The 13,493-nt window shown below is 45.7% G+C and overlaps 1 protein-coding gene across 2 annotated transcripts in view; it reads left to right on the forward strand.

The window, feature by feature from the left end:
- Positions 1–151: 151 nt before the first annotated feature.
- The window catches only part of PRPSAP1 (phosphoribosyl pyrophosphate synthetase associated protein 1), a 30,485-nt gene continuing 17,143 nt past the window's right edge, over positions 152–13,493 (forward strand). Inside the window, exons 1-3 of one of the 2 annotated variants that reach the window (XM_029212804.1) lie at positions 152–526; positions 3,197–3,249; positions 5,763–5,829. In XM_029212804.1, the coding sequence (XP_029068637.1) occupies positions 357–526; positions 3,197–3,249; positions 5,763–5,829 (290 nt within the window). In that variant the 5' untranslated portion in view covers positions 152–356. Of the gene's footprint in view, positions 527–3,196; positions 3,250–3,672; positions 3,726–4,354; positions 4,472–5,762; positions 5,830–13,493 lie in introns of those variants that run through there. The other variant, XM_029212805.1, reaches the window with a different exon arrangement.

Raw genomic sequence — 13,493 nt, forward strand, 5'->3', positions numbered from 1 at the left:
ACAAGATGAGGCGGCGGAGTGAATCCGTGATGCTTCCCTTGGAAAACAAGCTTGTAGAGAGTTGCCCACCGCCCTGCCCTCATCTGAGATGGTGACTGTGCGGGTGCTCTAGCCGCGCCTTTTCGATTCCCGGAGGGGGCGGTGCCGTCGTCACTGGCTTTGAGGTGGCTGCGGCGCAGGTCGCAGCGAGCTCTGGTTGCTCCAGAGCCCTTAGTAGCCCTTTGTACGAGGAGGGTGGGGGTCTCTGACCTCTTCCCTCCTGTGCCGGGTTTCTCGGTTCCTCCCCTACGCGGGCCTACCGCTCCCCCGTGCAGCCCCGCCGCGGGCCGGCTGTAACCGCGCCCCCGGGCCGGACGATGCCCAAGAAGCTGCTGCTGCTGCCCCCGCTTTCCGTGTCCTCCGCTTTCCGCGCCCCGCGAGCCTGCCCCGCCGCCCGCCCGGCCATGAACGCCGCCCGCACCGGCTACCGAGTCTTCTCGGCCAACTCCACGGCTGCCTGCACCGAGCTGGCAAAGCGCATCACCGAGTAAGGGGCGGGAGCCGGGGATGTCCCGAGGGGCCCCTCCCGGGAGACGGTCCTTGTTGCTCTTCGCCTCCACGTACCCCGACCCGGGCGAGGGGTAATTTGACCCCATCGTCCTGCCCCTGGGGGAGGGAGTCGCAGAATCCTGCCGTTTCAGGTATGGACAAACCCTTGGAGGTGACAGAGGATCACCCCCCCACCCCCAGTTCTGCAGCTGAAAAGCGTTCGTCTGACTCTTGCTGGCTTCTCCCCACCTCCGGGTCCTTGGACCGCTCGCCCTGCTTTCGGCTCCGCACTCCCACCTCCCAGGCGGTGGTGAGGATTCTGTAATCGCTGGATTAGCGCGCCTTGGAGAGAGGGGCTCTGGGTTTGGCTCCCTTTCCCACGGTTGGGTTTGACCTCTGAAGCTGGTCATTGCCATTCCCAAGTCTCCCCGAGGAGACGGAGGCCCGCACGTAGTTACAACACTGGGGATGGACGGGGCGGATGCAGTAGGTGGGGGCGGCCGGAGGGCCTTGCAGGTGGAAGACCCGCGAGGCTCAAGGTGCACCGACAGAAGTAGAGGTGTAGGGGAGGGCAGGGAGAACAGGGCAACCCTAGGGGAGCAGGTTTGTCGGAGTTGGTGATAGAAACCGTGGTCTAACCGTATTTTGTAAGTCAGTTAGATTAGATCAGTCTAAGTCTTTGCCTTTCCTTGTCTTTTTCACCTAAGGAAGCCTCTGGCCTCAAGTGGCCTTTGGGGTCTGAAGGCCTTGTCAGCCTTGCCCTGGGCAAGAGACTTGATTTTCCTGAACTTCATTGGTAAAATAGGGATAATTCCGTCTGTTGGACCCAGAACATTGTGAGCACGAACAAAATAATGTAGATCAAGCATCTAGCAGAGCAGAGGCTCATAGTGGCCCTCTGAATAATACATGTTTACTAAATGGCCTCTTTTCTAGTTGGCTCTTGTGAAGAATCCCAGAACCCTAGTGTAAAGGAAGAGCCTTTTGAGCCCTTTGCAGATAAACTCGTTATAAAATAAATAAGCTTGTCTTTTAACTTTTAAAGTCATTTTCACATTTTAAACAACTTACATTAGAGTTCTGTGGGTTTTTCAGAGTTGATAATTAATGGCATGAAGATATTTTAAAATTCTAGATGAAAATGTAGAAGAAAGGGGAAACTTTAGTCATATTTTCTCAGTAATGCCTATGTTATTTTCAGTTAGAGTTTTGAATGAGATTAGAAGAGTGTAAAAAAAAAAACCAAACAGTCCTTTTGCAATCTACTACCTAGTTTCTATTTCTAACCTCTGATTATTTGTCTTTCTTTTTGAGGCCAACTAAAATACTAATTTTAAATATAAAGCTTGTGTTTGTTTATCTTGGGTCATATTTACCACAGTGACCTTGGTAAGAGAAAGCAGAGGGAGGAGGGCAGATTTAAATAGTCAATGGTTTTGCTTTTTTTTTTTTTCTCTTCTCCTTTTTTTTGCGGTACGCGTGCCTCTCACTGTTGTGGCCTCTCCCGCCGCGGAGCACAGGCGGGCGCAGGCTCAGGGGCCCAGCCGCTCTGCGGTATGTGGGATCCTCCCGGACCGGGGCTCGAACCCGTGTCCCCTGCATTGGCAGGCGGACTCCCAACCACTGCGCCACCAGGGAAGCCCCGGTTTTGCTTTTTTGTTTTTATATTTGGTTCTTGAAAAGTTTGTTCCAGAAAAGTTTTAAGTTTTAACCACTTTTAAGTGTGCAATTCACTGACATTAAGTACATTCACAGTGTTGTGTGATTATCACCACTATTCATTTCCAGATCTTTTAATCGTTTCAGACAGAAACTCCGTACCCTTTAAGCACTAACTCTCCATTCCCCCTCTACTCCCAGACCCTGGTGACCTCTGTTCTGCTTTGTGTGACTGTGAATGTGCCTGTTCTAGGTACTTCCTATAAATGGAATCATGCGGTATTTGTATTTTTGTGTCTGACTCATTTTACCTAGAATCATTTTTTCAAGGTTCATCCGTATTGTAGCGTGTACCAGAATTTCATTCCTTTTTAAGGCTGAATAATATTCTGTTGTACACTTGGTTGGAGTGTTTTTAAACAGATTCCACCCTTATATCATTTCACTCATAAAAATGGTAATGCTAACTGATAAGAACTGAAAACAAACAAAAGCCTACCATTAATTCCTTAATATCTAGTATCTAGTCCTTGTTCATATTTCCTAGGTTGTCCCCAAAATGGGCTTTTACACTTGGTTTGTTCTAATCAGGTTCCAGACACGATTCACACTGCATTTGGTTAATGGCACTGAAGTCTGCAACGCTTTTGACAATTGAGGCATTTACCTCGGGCTTGTGTGTTTTGGAATTATTGCTAGTAACCACATATTTGTTGGGTATTGATGTTCCAAGACAATTATTATTCAAAAAAACAATGGAACTAGACACTAAACTTTGATTGTGGGCTCTTCCCAGTAAAGCAGTGTGTTACAGATTGGTGAGCACTGGAAGCTGCTTGTGGAATGACAGCAGGTTTTAGTTCTTAATGAATTAAATTTTCTAAATTTTTTTTTTTTTTGTAAAAGAATGCTGGTGTAGTTATTGTAGTCTTTTTGTTAAACCCATGCCTGTGAACTGGAGTTTTTTAAAAAGAGCGTTCTTAATTGCCTCCCCCTCCCCCTCCTTTAGGCGTCTTGGTGCTGAATTGGGGAAGTCTGTGGTTTATCAAGAGACCAATGGAGGTAAGTTAAACTTATTTGTTAAACATCCTTTGTTCTCTAAACTCTGTTTAATCGGCTGGCATGTTTTTAAAAGGCGAATGTTAATCGTGTAACACAGAAATGCGTTTTTTCTTTCTTTTTTTTTTTTTCCCGGTACGCGGGCCTCTCACTGCTGTGGCCTCTCCCGCTGTGGGGCACAGGCTCCGGACGCGCAGGCTCAGCGGCCATGGCTCACGGGCCCAGCCGCTCCGCGGCATGTGGGATCTTCCCAGACTGGGACACGAACCCGCATCCACTGCATCGGCAGGCGGACCCTCAACCACTGAGCCACCAGGGAAGCCCCACGTTTCTGCTTTAACAGTTGGGACAGAGGGCATTCTGTTTGTCCCTCTAAATCTTGACTTCTTTGCTCTTCCTTAAAAGTCTCCTTTCCTCCTGTTCCAAGATAATGCAAATATCCTGTCATTTTAGAACGAGAAAAAGGAGCGATGTAGAGAGTAAGTTTTTTCTTCCATATTGTGCTGTATTTGATAAGTACTTTTTACATTTATCTGTTTCATTAGGCCATCAAATGGCATTAAGTGCAATCAGTACTAGATAGTAATGACTTATTTAAAAAACTTCCTTGAGTTAGTTTTATCTCTCATTTTTTTCTCTCAAGTCTTGTTGACCCTCACCCTGGGTTGGTCACCCGTTTTTGCCGCCGCCTGGGTTTCTGGGGAGAGCTGGAACATTAAATGATATTGCTTGAAGGCACTTGTTTCTAGCCAGTGTCCCAGGAATGCGGCAGCATCATAACCACCCCCCCACCCCGGTGGGTTCCAGAGCATAATGTCATCACTCATTGCGAAGACAAGTTCGTATAAAAACAATTTGGAATTATTTTTGCAAAGTTGAAGGCCTTGGATTCATGTTTTTGTACTTGCTTTTCTCTTTCCAGGGTATAACTGTCCATGGTGTCACTAGCTTAACAGGAGAGATAGTTAACACAAAATTGATGTTTGGGGAGCTAATATATAATACAGCAAAGTATTGGAAGAGGGTAAGATAGTTTAATGGGTAGTAATGGAAAGCACATGTTCCCGGGGTGTGTATAAGTTACACTTGTGTTATAATTAACCCCCAGAAGCCCTTCATCCAGCTTCCACACTCACAACTTTTAACTTGGTGACTTGAGAAATTTTCCTGCCAGGACGAGTCAGGAGATGCCGGTATTTAAACACCTGAAGATGAGTGCAGATAGGTGAGATGGCCTCTTTAACAGTAATGAATTTCCTTCATTGTGATGGCATTTGGGTTTGTCATAAATGAAGCACTGGAGGAAAAGAGGGTGGTTTAGGGAAGACCTTTCTCTCCATCCTCCCATCCCTGTTCCAGGCCTCCTAGCTCTCTCTCATGCTGTCAAAGTACCTTCTTAACGGGTCTTCTTACCTCCATTTTCAGCCTCTCTAGTCTGTTCTACTCACTTCCATCAGGATATTTCCAAAATGCACACATTTTTACTTACTACCATTTAAAATTGTATAGGCCATGGTCTAGTCTCCTTAGCAATCACGTGGGGCCCTTTGGGTTCCGAGTTCTGCCCGTCTCACCTGCTTCGTCCTTCATCACGTCCGTCAGCACGTCTTGTGCGCTCTGATTCAAGAATCCATCTGAAGCCTGCCTGCCTCTCACTACCTCCACTGCAGCTGCTCTGGTCCAGCCCGCCGTCTGTCGCTTGCCTGGACTGCTTCAGAAGCAACTGGAGTGGCTCCCCCCAAGCAGCCCTTCTTGCTTTGCCACCGTTGTCCTCACACAGTTGCCAGTGATCACACGAGTCCTCCAGTGGCTCTGCTGTCACCCCTTGGAATAAAATCCAGACTCCTGCGTGGTGTGGTCCTGGTCAGCTCCCTGACCTCCTCTCTGTCTCTTTCTGCTCTCTCGCTGTGTTTCCGAGCACACAGTGGCAGCCCCACATCTTTGCATGTTCCGTGCTCCTTTCCTCACTGTGTTCCAGTCTGCAGCGAGGCCATCGTTCCCAGGCCTCTTTCTCTTTTATCATGGCTGGTCTTTCTCCTGCACATTGGCCTGGAGGGTTTGCCAGCCTTTGGCATTGCACTGTCTCTCCTGAGTCAGTCTTTGTCCCCTTGGTCCAGGTCCCCCACTTTGGGACCCCAGCTCAGGGCCTGGAACAGAGGAGGCATCGGCCTTTGTTGAAAGAATAATAAGGATATTAACTTTTGGCCTCTTTATTCGCTGCATACTTTTCCCTAAGCATCTTGTGTTCATTTAGTGACGGATGTTCTTTTCTGGACCCTGAGATTTTACGTACACTTGTTTGTGGCTTTTGCCTTCTAGCCTATTTTTGGCCTATTCTCCCCTTAGCTTGACTGTTCTTTACGTAAGTACATGCCATTCCGAGATCTCTTAAGAATTTATTTTGGTGCGCTAAGCAAAGCATTGGTTTAGACTCACCTTTACTCCCTCCAATTGCTGCCTAATTACTGCACCACGAAGAGCTTTTCTTCAAACTGCAGAACATTTTTATTTTTCAGAAACAAGAGTTGAAATAAAAGAATCTGTTCGTGGCCAAGATATTTTCATTATACAGACAATACCCAGGTAAGAGTCAGCACTACTTTATTTATCTCTCTTCCTCTAAAAATCTTAGTGATGTAACTTATTATCTTTTCATATGAACAACAGCTCCATTTTCTTTAAATTATAAATGTGTTTGCACATTAAATGCTTTCCAAAATACTGTATATATGTGTACACATATATGTGTGTGGGTCTGTGTGTGTGTGTGTGTGTGTGTGTGTGTGTGTCTCTATATATATACATACATGTATATATATAGTCTTTTGGAATTCCTGCCATGCTTGTCACACTATACTTAACTGTTATTGTTTATTTATTTATTTATTGGCTGTGTTGGGTCTTCGTTGCTGCATGCGGGTTTTCTGTAGTTGTGGCGAGCAGGGGCTACTCTTTGTTGCGGTGCGCGGGCTTCTCATTGTGGTGGCTTCTCTTGTGGAGCACGGGCTCTAGGTGCATGGGCTTCAGTAGTTGTGGCACGTGGGCTCAGTAGTTGTGGCTCATGGGCTCTAGAGCGCAGGCTCAGTAGTTGTGGCTCACGGGCTTAGTTGCTCCACGGCATGTGGGATCTTCCTGGACCAGGGCTCGAATCCGTGTCCCCTGCATTGGCAGGCAGATTCTTAACCACTGCGCCACCAGGGAAACCCCTGTTATTGTTTACTTGATCATCTTCTCCAAGCTTTAAACTCCTCAAGGACAAAAATATTCTACCTCCATTTGCAGGAACCTAGGCCAGTGTCTGTCTGCTCAGCTCTCCTGGAAAGCCTTTGTTGTTGTTAAATGGTGGGTTTTATTTTGCACAGTGACCCGTCTATCACAGATACCATCTACCACTCCTTCCCTGAGTGTGGGAGGACTGGCCCTGGGGGAATCCTGGCATACCTGAGCATGAACTTCCCTGTGGGGTTATCTCCTCTCAGCTCCTCACTGGGAATGGGGTCGATAGATCACGAGTGTCTTTGAAAAATCCAGACCTTCGTGTCTTGATCGGTTTAGGTTTAGATTCCTGAGACCATGTTAGTAATAAACACAGCAGTGGCTGCCAGCAGGGTGCGGACGCTTTACACGTATCATTTTTAATCCTTATGTGTCAGTCCTACATGGCAGCTCTTGTTGGCCTCTGTGATACTGTGATTTATGATAAGACATATGTATCTGGTCTTCCTTTCCTGGCACAGAGCTCCTAAAACCCTTGGAATATCCTAAGTGATAAGAGCAGTAAAGGTATCTTTCGTTATTCAGAACAAGCCCCTTTCAGTTACACCTGAGTTACGTGAGTGAGGTGATTTTTGGAAAGCCCCTGGGTAAACACAGGCTAGGGGCTGGTTGCCAGGGTAACCAACCTTGTGATTAGAGGGTTGGTACTTTCAGCCCAGCCCCCCTGACCTCCAGGGAGGGGAGAGGGGCTGGAAGTTGAATCAGTCACCAGTGGCCAATGATTTGATCAGTTGTGCCTGTATAATGAAGCCTCCATAAAAAACTGAAAGTTTTTTTGAATTCAAACTGGGTTCGGAGAGCTTCTGGGTTGGTGAAGACGTGGAGGTGCTAGGGGGTGGTACACCCAGAAAGGGCGTGGAAGCTCTGCACCCCTTGCCCTATACCTCACCCTGGGCATCTCCCCCATCTGGCTGTTCCTGAGTTACATCCTTGATAGTAACCTGGTAATCTAGTGAGAAAACTTTATCTGAGTTTTATTTATTTATTTATTGGCTATGCCACGAGGTATGCGGGATCTTAGTTCCCCAACTGGGGATAGAATCTGTGCCCTCTGCAGTGGAAGCATGGAGTCTTAACCACTGGACTGTCGGGGAAGTCCCTGAGGTTTTTTTTTGCCTTTTTCTTTTTTTTACTTTGCTCTAGCAAATTAATCAGAGCTGAGGAGGGGGTCATGGGAACCTCTGATTTATAGCGGGTTGGTCAGAAGCACAGGTGACAGCCTGGGCTTGCCCATGTCTGAAGTGAGGAAGGGGGCAGTCTTACTGGGCCCTTAACCTGTGGGATCTGATGCTTCGTCCAGGCAGAGAGTGTCAGAATTGAGTTGAATTGTAGGATACCCAGCTGGTGTCCCGAGATTCCGAGAATTACGTACGTGTGGGAAAATCCCCACACATTTGGTGACCAGAAGTATTCAGTGTTGTACAGAGAAGGGAAAAACTGTTTTTCCTTACAGCCCCCTGTGAAGGGATTGAGGAAACTGGGTCTGAAGGAAACTGAGGACCATGGGGTCATGGAGTGAGTAATCTGAACCCAGGTATAACAGAGTTCCCTGTACCCTGGTAGATACTAAGTATTTTAATACTTTTTTCTGATCACGAAGAATCATGTTCATCTCTGCAAACACAGGCAGTATAGAAATGTGTATCAGAAAATAAAAATTCCCCAGCCCTCTGAGAGAACTGAATACCTGTTTGTTCCTCTTTATTTGATAATGTGCATACGAATTTAGGTTCCATAATTCAGGTGATCCTCAAAACCAAAATAAAAGTAATTTTAATTTATCTGCATGGTTCAAGTTTCAAAAGGGTGTATGATGAGCCCTGCCTCTGCCATCAGCTACCCTGCTTCCCTCCCTGGATACGGCGAGTGTTACCAGGTTCTTAAGCGTTCTTTTCAGAGACTCTGTGTGCCCAAGCAGTTGCTTATATGTTTTTCTTAATTTTTACATAGAAGGAGTCTAATAGGGAATTCCCTGGCGGCCCAGTGATTAGGACTCTGTGCCTCCATTGCAGGGTTCTGTCCCCGGTCAGGGAACTGAGATCCCACAGGCCTAGTGGTGCTGCCAAAAAAAAAAAAAAAAAGCAACCTAGAAAAATAGTACAGATGAACCGGTTTGCAGGGCAGAAACTGAGACACAGATGTAGAGAACAAACGTATGGACACCGAGGAGGGGGAAGTGGCGGGCGGGGGGGGGTGGGTGGGATGACTTGGGAGATTGGGATTGACACATATACACTAATATGTATAAAATGGATACCTAATAAGAACCTACTGTATAAAAAAAATAAAATTCAAAAGTTCAAACAAAAATAAAAGAAAGCATATAAGATACCTCTAAATTGATAAGTTAGCAATGTTTCTAATATCTACCTAAAGTTTACTCAGAAATTATTCCTCTTCCCAGAAGAAAAAGACAGTTATAAAATAACCGTACCTGTAGCCACATCAATTATGTTAACATTTTTTAAATATGAAATTTGTAGATTTGACTACATCATAATCACTGAAAAGATATAATTATTTTTAAATATTTCACTGAGTCAAAAATTTTTCCTACATTGAGGTCTTCTTTGCCTAGATGTACTTAATTCTGAAATGCTTCATCCACTTGAAAATATTTTCTTTTAGATCAGTTAGTCAATACACTTAACATGCAGTGAAAAAAAAAAATCTAATACACTTTGCTGAACCTTTAAAAGTAAAGCATTGTACTGTATCAATACAGAAAGAGCTACCTTATCTTTAAAAGATTCTAATTTTGAAACAATCACAAACTTCCAGAAAACTAGCCTGTGCTGTGCAGCCGCTTTAGACAGAGTTGCCAGCCTGGTGCCTCCCCACCCCAAACACTTCAGCGTGTAGTTCCTACAAACAAGGGCTTTCTCTTATACAACCACAGTGCCACCGTCAGAATCAGGGTACTGAGACCTCTGTGTTGTCACCACCTAAGCCTCAGACCCCATCCCCGTGTCATCTGCTGTCCCCCAGGCCTCTTCCTGGCACAAGGAGCCAGTTGAGGCTCAGGTAGCACTTAGTTGTCTGTGTCGTGTCTTCTGGACAGTCTGGAACCATCCCTCGGTCTTTCCTTGACTTTCAAAACTTTGTCACTTTGGCCAGTTTATTTTGTCGAATGACCCTCAGTTTAGGTTTGCCGTATTTCATTATGGTGGGATTCAGTGGAGCTGTGTTCCCATCTTGTCTTCTGCGGCGTCATACTGTGTTCTGTGGACACACCGAAGCTTGTTCAGCCTGTCGCATATGCTGTGCCTCTAGTCTTGTGCTTGCCAACTGCGGAACATCCTGTATGTGCGTCACATTGCCCGTGTTTGGGGTGTGTCTGTACAATGATTCCAAGAAATGCGATGGCTGGGTGTGAGGATCCATGCATTTTGTAGTATTGATAGATGTGGCTGCATCGATAGACACTTGAAATATTTGTGGTATCGATAGATAATTGCATATTGCCCTCCATGGAGGATCTACTAATTTATGTTTCCTCCAGCAATTCTGGTTTTGTACTGTTTGTCTCCTGATGACGGGAATCTTTTCGCCCCATGCTTTTGTTTGACACTGCACCTTAGGAATGAGGGGAAAGCCTGCGGGGCTTGCGTAGCCCTGGAACATGTGTAGTCAGAGAGCTTTGACACTCCCCCTGGCTGCTGCCTGGCCTTCTGTGCTTCTCCTGGTTTTTGCTGGTGGTGAATAGTAAGGTTGCATTGTCACCACTTTTTTTTTTTTTTACCTCTGAATTCTTAAGTTCCTTAGGGTATAGGACAGAGCTGCAGGTGACCTTAGATCCTTGGCTTGGCCTCCTTAGACTACTGAGAGCCTTTTACTAGTTTTTTGAGGGAGAGAGAACAGAACCTCGACCTTTGTAGCCATAGACGGGCCACCTTTGTCACTCATCCTCCAGGAAATACGGGGGTCTGAGTCCAGAGGCAGTGGTGGTCAGTGAAGTCTCTTTACTCTACCCTAACTGAATTTATGGCAGCAAAAGAATGTGTGTCCCGTCAGGAATTGTTTATCTTTAAGGAATCTTAGCCTTAATTCACAGGTCTGCACCTCAGCCTGGAATTTGAGCTCTGACTTTGAACTCATCTCTAGGACAAGAGTTAAGTTGGTCGTGGTCAGTTGTGTGCCAGCACATGAGCAGCTGTGCTCTTGGTAGCTTTATTCTGTTCCGTGTAATCAGGAATCATCCCTGAGTTGGGGGAGGAACTAAGAGGTTGTGACCTTGTCACGTCAGGGACCCCATTGTGTCAGATAGTCCTGGATGCCGTTAGTGACCGAGGACTTGATGAGCTGCCTTCCTGCTGTGTGTAGACAGCTGACGGCCAGCTGTTGGAGAGCCAGGGCGTTGACCAGTCTTCATTTTCATGATGAGCTGGGATGGTCGAGGCTTTGATGCCTTTGTGAAAGTATAATCTTTTCCAATCAATTTCTTAATCATAGGATTGACTTAGCAAGACTGAATTATAAAATTTTTTTTATGTTGGAGGGTAGTTGATTTACAATGTTGTGTTAGTTTTTGCTGTGTAGCAAAGTGAGTCAGTTTTACATACACATATATCCACTTTTTTTTAGATTCTATTCCCATATAGAGTATTGAGTAGGTCCCTGTGCTGTTCAGTAGGTTCTTAATTATCTCTTCTATACGTAGTAGTGTGTATATGTCAAGGACCAAGTGTTTTCATAGTACATCTCTGAGGCTATCGAGTATTCTAACTCCTTTACTTTCATTATGAATTCAGGAAGTAGGGGAGAGATACAATAATAATAGTAATAGCAGACTTTGCCGTGGCTGGTGTGTGAAGTTGGTGACGTGTGTGAGGCTGAAGGGCTTCGGGTGGATCAGCCCCTCCACCAGTCACCACCCTCGGAGGCAGATGTCATCATCACCCCCTTTTATGTCCTCTAACCACAGATTTCCACACCGGGGTATCCTTGTGCACTTGTTAATGCACGTGGGGTAGAGGGACAGCTATATCCATAATTTCCTTTTTGTTACAATACATCTCCCTCCCTACTTTTAGTTCAGACCTCTTTAACACGTCATAAACAGTATCAGTCCACAGTCTATTGGCACGGCAAAATAACGCTCGCTATTTTTTTTTTTTTTTTTTTTAACGCTCACTATTAACAGCCCTGTCCTGGGATCTTGAGACAGCTTGTGGTTAGACTTCTTTGTGACAAGAAGTTGTGCTCTATCTAATTCTTGGTTTCCATATCTCATGGTAACCAAGAATGCAGTAGAAATATTTAGTACATGCAGTTTAGAGTCATCCTGGGGCAGTAATACATACAGAACTTTACACTGTGCAGGTGTTTTCCAGGGAAAGGACAAATTAACGTGGAAAAATGAGTTGGTTGATGGCTAACTGGGAAACGTTTGTAGTTTTTTTTTTCCCACTTGTGCTTAGGATACTCAAAAATTTGAACAAAGGAAGAGGTAGGGAGCAGTCCATGGAGCTGCAGCAGAGAAAGTGAATCTTCTAGAATAACCTTGACAGCAATTTTACACACTCACCATATGGAAAGGTTTCCTTTTGAAGGAGCAGCACAGATATACACGGTGCTTTAGGAAACCAGAACCCTGTCCTGAAGATGGTGCAATTCCCTTGTGTGTACTTGTTTTGAGATTATTGAGAAGCCATAATTGTCTTCCTTGTGAAACCTCAGATTGGGACTTGAACCCACGTGCCGGGACTCGAACCCGGCCAAAACCCATGGTCTTCCAACTGAGATCACACACCTGGTTTCAGGACTTAATGAAGTTCAGGTTCTTTTTTAAAAAAAAAATTGATTGATTGATTGCGGTGTTGGGTCTTCATTTCTGTGTGAGGGCTTTCTCTAGTTGCGGCAAGTGGGGGCCACTCTTCATCGCGGTGCGTGGGCCTCTCACTATCGTGGCCTCTCTTGTTGTGGAGCACAGGCTCCAGACGCGCAGGCTCAGTAATTGTGGCTCACGGACCCAGTTGCTTTGCAGCATGTGGGATCTTCCCAGACCAGGGCTTGAACCCGTGTCCCCTGCACTGGCAGGCAGGCTCTCAACGACTGCGCCACCAGGGAAGCCCCCGAAGTTCAGGTTCTTGATGTCTCATCACAGAAAGAATTCAGTGAGAGACAAAGTGATAGGTAAGAAGTGGATTTATTTAGAGAGAATCACACTCCATAGACAGAGTATGGACCATCTCAGAAGGTGAGAAAGGCACCAGGGTGTGGGGTTGTCGGTTTTTATAGGGGTGGGTCATTTCATAGGCTAATGAGTGGGAGGAGTATTCCAGCTATTTCAGGAAGGGGCAGGGATTTCCAGGAAGTGGGCCACCGCCCACTTTTTGATCCTTATAGTGGGTCTTGGAACTGTCCTGGCGCCTGTGGTTGTGTCATTTAGCGTGCTGACGTGTTACAGTGAGCGTATACTGAAGCTCAAGGTCTAGTGGAAGTTGACTTGTCCGCCATCTTGGACCCATTTGGTTCTAATCAATTTCTGTCATATCCGCAGGCTATGTCATGCTTTTAACAGTTGTGCCCTGCCCCCTTCCCTCCTGTTTCACCTGTGGTTCAGTTTGGTGGTATCAAAGCAAAAACATCCTCACCTTGTGGTTCCTGTATCTCTTAGGATGATGGGGATTGGAGAGGAAAAATTTGGAGAAAGGACAAAGAGAAGTCTGTGTGTGTGTATCCCATAAAAAGGGTTATTGGGTTTGTCACAATAAACTATTTTATTGCCGACTACAGAATATTTTAGTGACAACTAAATTTAGTTAATTTAGCAGGGAATTTAGTTTTTTAGTACTCTCTGCTATAAATGGTAAAATAGATTTTCAGTTGAAGCGAAACACACAACCTAAAAGTTGCAGGTTAAGTTTTATTTGGGGACCTTACTGAGGACTGTAGCCCGGAGCCAGCCACTCAGATGGCTCTGAGAAACTGCTCCAAAGAGGTAAGGGAGGAGCCAGGATGTATATGAG

The sequence above is a fragment of the Monodon monoceros genome, unplaced genomic scaffold, assembly GCF_005190385.1.
Source record: "Monodon monoceros isolate NGI ecotype Baffin Bay Population unplaced genomic scaffold, NGI_Narwhal_1 Super_Scaffold_9, whole genome shotgun sequence".
In the NCBI taxonomy this organism is placed as follows: domain Eukaryota; kingdom Metazoa; phylum Chordata; class Mammalia; order Artiodactyla; family Monodontidae; genus Monodon; species Monodon monoceros.